Source organism: Cryptotermes secundus, unplaced genomic scaffold, assembly GCF_002891405.2.
Source record: "Cryptotermes secundus unplaced genomic scaffold, Csec_1.0 scaffold11695, whole genome shotgun sequence".
Classification (NCBI taxonomy): domain Eukaryota; kingdom Metazoa; phylum Arthropoda; class Insecta; order Blattodea; family Kalotermitidae; genus Cryptotermes; species Cryptotermes secundus.
The window spans coordinates 1-5,153 of NW_019732976.1; the positions used below are offsets into that span (position 1 = coordinate 1).

The following is a 5,153-nucleotide window of genomic DNA, read 5'->3' on the forward strand; positions in this document are numbered from 1 at the left end:
GTGAAAAGGAAGTTGTTTTGTGCAGTTGTTGGAAATGGGTCTCTCGATGGAGGAAAGACTATTCATAATCTTGCTTCCTTGGTTTTGAGTGGCCAGATGTTATCATTCAGAAACCGCTACACAGTACACGTGTGACGATATGGTGTGCCGTCTCAGCACACGGTATATTAGGCCCCTATTTCATTGAGGATGAGGAAAGCAATGCTTTTACTGTCACCCAAGAACACTACAGGGACATTGTGATTGGACCATTTCTTCAGGATTTGAGAAGGTTCTGTCATGCAAGGGGCCTTCACATGAATAGACAGTGGTATCAACAGGACGTCTTTCTATTTCAGGACTGATAATTTTGGAACATACTGTATTTGTAACATATCAAGAGACCTGAAGATGGCTGTTTGGTGCAGAAATGTGTATAATGTTAAACTACAATTAAAATTAAGTAGTGAATAAACAATATAATAAAATAATAAACAAGTTAAACAATTGCAACAGGAAGCTGAAATACAGAATTATAGTATACTAATTTGATAGTATACAGAGTCTTAAAACAGTTAATATGAAAAGAGGCTTTTTATGCAACACTTAGTCATCACTGAAATCAGTTGGAAAGTCTTTTCCTGGTACAGTTGCTCCTCAAGCAAAACTTGCAGAATATTTATTTATCAGAATGAAAAATGTTTCAAACAAAAGTTATAGAGAAATTTTGTGCCCAGTACAAATTTTCCTTGAGTGTTACAGTTTTCATGGTAATTAACCTTTACTGTATGTGCAGTGCAAAGATATTGCTGTTTTCATTATTAATTGTATATTTAGGTTCATATTGTGAAATTTATCATTGTGTCTGGTGTTTTCATTTTGTTATTTTTATGTGGTTTAATTTAATTCAAGATTGTGATAAGAAAAAAGATAAAGCTATTCCCATACTTAATTACATAATTAGGCACTATACCATGAAGGCACATGGGGGAGTGGAGGTACATACAAGTACAGCTCCACCATCCCTGATGTCATTATGTGGCAGTGAGTGGTCAGTTTCATGCTGCTGCCTCTTTACCCCATGAATAGAGCCCCTGGTACCCTTCGGATAGGAGGGTGGGTGGATCCCAGAGACAAGTAGAGAAAAGTATCTTTCCCCTTCGGGGATTCAGACCCAAGTTATCGAGCCCATAGCCTGGTCAGTATGCCAAGTGAGCTGTCTCTGCTCCTTAGTACTGTATTAAGTATGTATTTGTGGATCAAACACTCAAATACCAACATATACAAACCGCATTAGCTGAGGTGGTTTTGTCTAACAGGCATTTGTAGTGCAGTAGATGCTCTGATGAAATCAGAACGTCACTGAATGCCACAGACAAATCGGTAGCAGTCATTCTTCATATGCTGGGGGCCCATGTTCAAATCTTGGCTTTGAGATCAGCTATCCTCTGTGACGACGTTAAGTTTTCCTTAGTCCCATCCAGGCAGCTGGTAGGATAATAGTACCACAAATCAGGCCATGACTCTTTCTTTCCACATCATTTCCAATCAGTATCCACTGATCATCTTACCATTCAACACTCAATAGCAGATGTGGCCAAACGGCACATGGCCCTTTGGAACCATAAGTGTTGCTTGTTTAAAAGATTTTAGTCAGTCCTTTCTTGCAAATGAGTTACATATGAAGCATTTGCTTTGTGCAAAGAACATCTTTGCTATCCAGTGTACATCTGTTTGTAGCTCAGTTCAGTGAGTTTGCTCACCCCCACTATATAGTGTGAGCTGCTGACAGCATGATTAAGTAAACCATAAAACAGACCAGTAATAGTAACAATTATAAAAATATAAAACCACAACTTTGCCACTCAGCTGCGGAAAGCAGTGACATGATTGTTGTGTTGCATGTTCTTTTGTTCATGGATTGAATGATAAATGAGGGTAACATTTTGACTTCCAGGCCTCTGCAAATGAGTGAGCAGGGCGTGCAGTCCGCATTGCAGTGGGAAAGTTTTTCTGTCTTTATACAGCCTGGGCATACAAACACGAATTAGAAGATAAGACGGTGCCAGAGATTCAGCATATTAACTTGGGCAATGCTGTTTTGACATTAAAGGCTCCAGCAATTTGTGACCTTGTACATTTTGACTTTTTGGATCCTCCACCTCCTGAGACACTGGTGAGAAAACTGTTCTAACACTGATTTATTAACAGATTGGTGAGAATGGGATGTGGATGGCGTATACATCCTTACAGGTGTAATTTTCTTTGCTGTATGTTAGTTTGAAGGAAACTGACCACAATAATATTTCTGGTCTAACCTATGATGTAAGTCTCAGGAAGGTAAACTGTTACTCTGCTCATGAGTTATACTACGAGTATGCTGAGGCGACAGTAGGAGGTCTCGTGTTTGGCGGAGATGACGCTGCTTGAAGCGTCTCAATATCTTCCTGCTGTTCAGTTCCTCTCCATCTCCGCAGCTGCTTGTTTCGTCTTTCTTCTTTTATGTGAGTACTTTACAGCAGTCAGTAACTTGACTGTATAGTATGGAATGGTAGGATGACTGGTGAATGATGAATTGGAAAGGATCTGGAAAGAAGCAGCCTTGCGTCAGATGAAGTACTGAAGAAAACCATGAAAAACTGTCAGGATAGGTGGTGTCATGGATGAGATTTCAACTGAGCTCCTTGCGAGTACAGTCTACAGCATTAGCAATGTGCGAACCTATTTGATTCCAATGCACTTGTCATTAGTGAAGTTATCCCTTCCAACTTTGCAGTGAACAAAATGGCTAGAAGACTGGAGGTGAGTATGTGAAGTGTGCTGCTGGAAGGTGAAGCACAAGGGAGATGCGGAGGGCGGTCAAGCTATGGGACTTCTTTCTTTCCTTGGTCTCAGTATAATAACTTTATCTTCCAGTACTTACCATCTGATCATTACCATCATTACCATCAAGAAAGTACATCATTTCCTGGCTTTGTACAGTGTTCCGGGAAAGACTTTAAATAAGGTCGCTATCAGCTGAAGGCAAGATGTTACTTATGATTTTACAGAGTAAAAGCTTGGACAGCAGCTTGTGTATTATACCCCTCATATGCAGTATTTCAGAAGTAGAGCTCAGACCCTGATGAAGACCAAATAATCATTTGCAGTTTCTGTGTTCAGAGGGTAGGAATGTTGTAATATTGAGATATAACACTTTGTGAACACTGGGTGATATAAAATTTTAAAGTTTGAGTATGCATCTTTAACATGACTGTTATAGAAAAATAATTTTTAACCTTTATTGGTTGGGAGGAAGGGATTTCAAATCTCCCGAAGCTGTAAGGCAAGTAGCCATATTTTAGTAGCGGTAGTGATATTTGTAAACAGACAGTGCACCGCTCAGCTAGCTGGATTGCATGCATCTCTGTGGTAANTCTGGCAGAAGGTAACATGAAATATAATTTATTCCACATACTGTGGAGTGTTATTTTCCCCAGGATGTTCTGCTTTATGGCAATTGTTGGCATTAGAGCAGTTACATGCACTTGGGCCACTCAACCATCATGAAGAACTAACAAAACTGGGCCGTCAAATGGCTGAATTTCCCGTTGATCCCATGATGGCAAAAATGATCCTTGCATCAGAAAAGTAAGTTACTTGATATGCCAGCATGCAGTTAACGGTTCTAATTCATATTTTGCACTTATTTTTGCTATAAGCACTTAGAAGTCTTAGTATATACAGATTGATATATTTAAGATCATATCCATATTGGAAACATTTTATATCTCAGTGAACCCAAATTAAATAATTATATAAAACATGCTGGAAGTATCCTTCATTGTGAGAAATACATTCATTCTTCTTGCCCATGTTTCAGTTGTACACTGAGGTACAAAATACAGTGTACTCTCTCAGGGCACAGTTTTATATGGATAACTCTTTGTGTATAATGTCTCCATACCTGTAGCGTGACACTGATCAGAAATACTTTTCTTGCTTTTATAATTTTCCTGAAAGTCTGTACTGTTTCCTGACTGAGCAAAAACGGATAAAAACATTCAGTTAGATGTATCCTTTGATTGCAGGTATAAGTGCTCAGAAGAGTTTCTGACTATTGCTGCAGTGCTTCCTGTAAATTGTGCCATTTTCTACGGACCCAAGGACAAGACAGTCCATGCTGATGCTGCACAACATAGCCTCTTTACACGAGGTGGTGATCATCTCATGCTGCTGAATATTGACACACAGTGGTGTTATGCGAATTTCTTACAGCATCACTCTCTGAAATGTGGACGTGACTTCCGTGATCAGTTGGTGGGGCTCATGGCACATGTTGATATAGATCTCGTTTCAGGAGCAGGTGACACTGCTGGAATCAGGAAGGTAACCCACAGTGAGATCTAATAGTACATATAGATAGGAGCCGCATGTTTCTGCATTCAGACGTTCAGTTTCATTAGTCTCAGTATGCAACAAGCTGTGAATCTAAGTAATGTAAGCACAGTGTAACAGTTTCGGTGCATTTTCTCCCTTTTATTCCATTCTTTTGAAAAATGTAAGTTAAGAAAAAGCAAACTGGGTATGAAATATGTTCCATTTTTCTCTGCAGCTCTTGTTCCAAACGTCTTGTTCTCTGAAATTTTGAGCGAGCTACAATGAAGATCTGTGCAGAAATGTATGTAGGCTTTCATGTAGTGTGTCCAATGTCACTGTCTGATTTTAACCAAAATTGGAATGTCAACAAATCTTAGTAAAGCTCCTCAGTATGAAATGTCATGAAAATCAGTTCAGCAGTTCTGCAGCAAGTTCCTGTATTTATCCATATGACAGAAAGATGTAGATGACAAAGCAAATGGTAACACTGTGAATATGGCGGCCTCCGTAGTCTAGGGGTAACGTTCCCACCTCATGACTCAAGGTACGCGGGTTCAAACCCAGCGGAGGTTGTGGAATTTTTAAGGGCGGAAAAATTCAGGGAACAAGTCCTCTGGGAGGGACTTTAAGCCATGGGTCCCGTGTCGTAGATTTACAGCACGTAATAGAACCTCAAGTCTCTAGGAGACCTCTGAGCTAAATTAGGCAAAAAGTTTCCCGCCCAAGTGGTTTCCAATGCCTCCAGTAGATGGGGAAGCATTAGGTACCACTGCCAGAGGAGGGGCGACCTCACTGACAGAAAGGGACTAATTATC

The 5,153-nt window shown here is 39.9% G+C and overlaps 1 protein-coding gene across 1 annotated transcript; it reads left to right on the forward strand.

Moving 5' to 3' along the window:
- Positions 1–1,914: 1,914 nt before the first annotated feature.
- LOC111867861 (pre-mRNA-splicing factor ATP-dependent RNA helicase DHX16) lies at positions 1,915–4,906 on the forward strand. The gene is made up of 3 exons (XM_023858063.2): positions 1,915–2,155; positions 3,459–3,609; positions 4,050–4,906. The coding sequence occupies exons 2-3, from the start codon at positions 3,554–3,556 to the stop codon at positions 4,366–4,368; spliced, it is 375 nt and encodes a 124-aa protein (XP_023713831.1). The 5' UTR covers positions 1,915–2,155; positions 3,459–3,553; the 3' UTR covers positions 4,369–4,906.
- Positions 4,907–5,153: the final 247 nt, after the last annotated feature.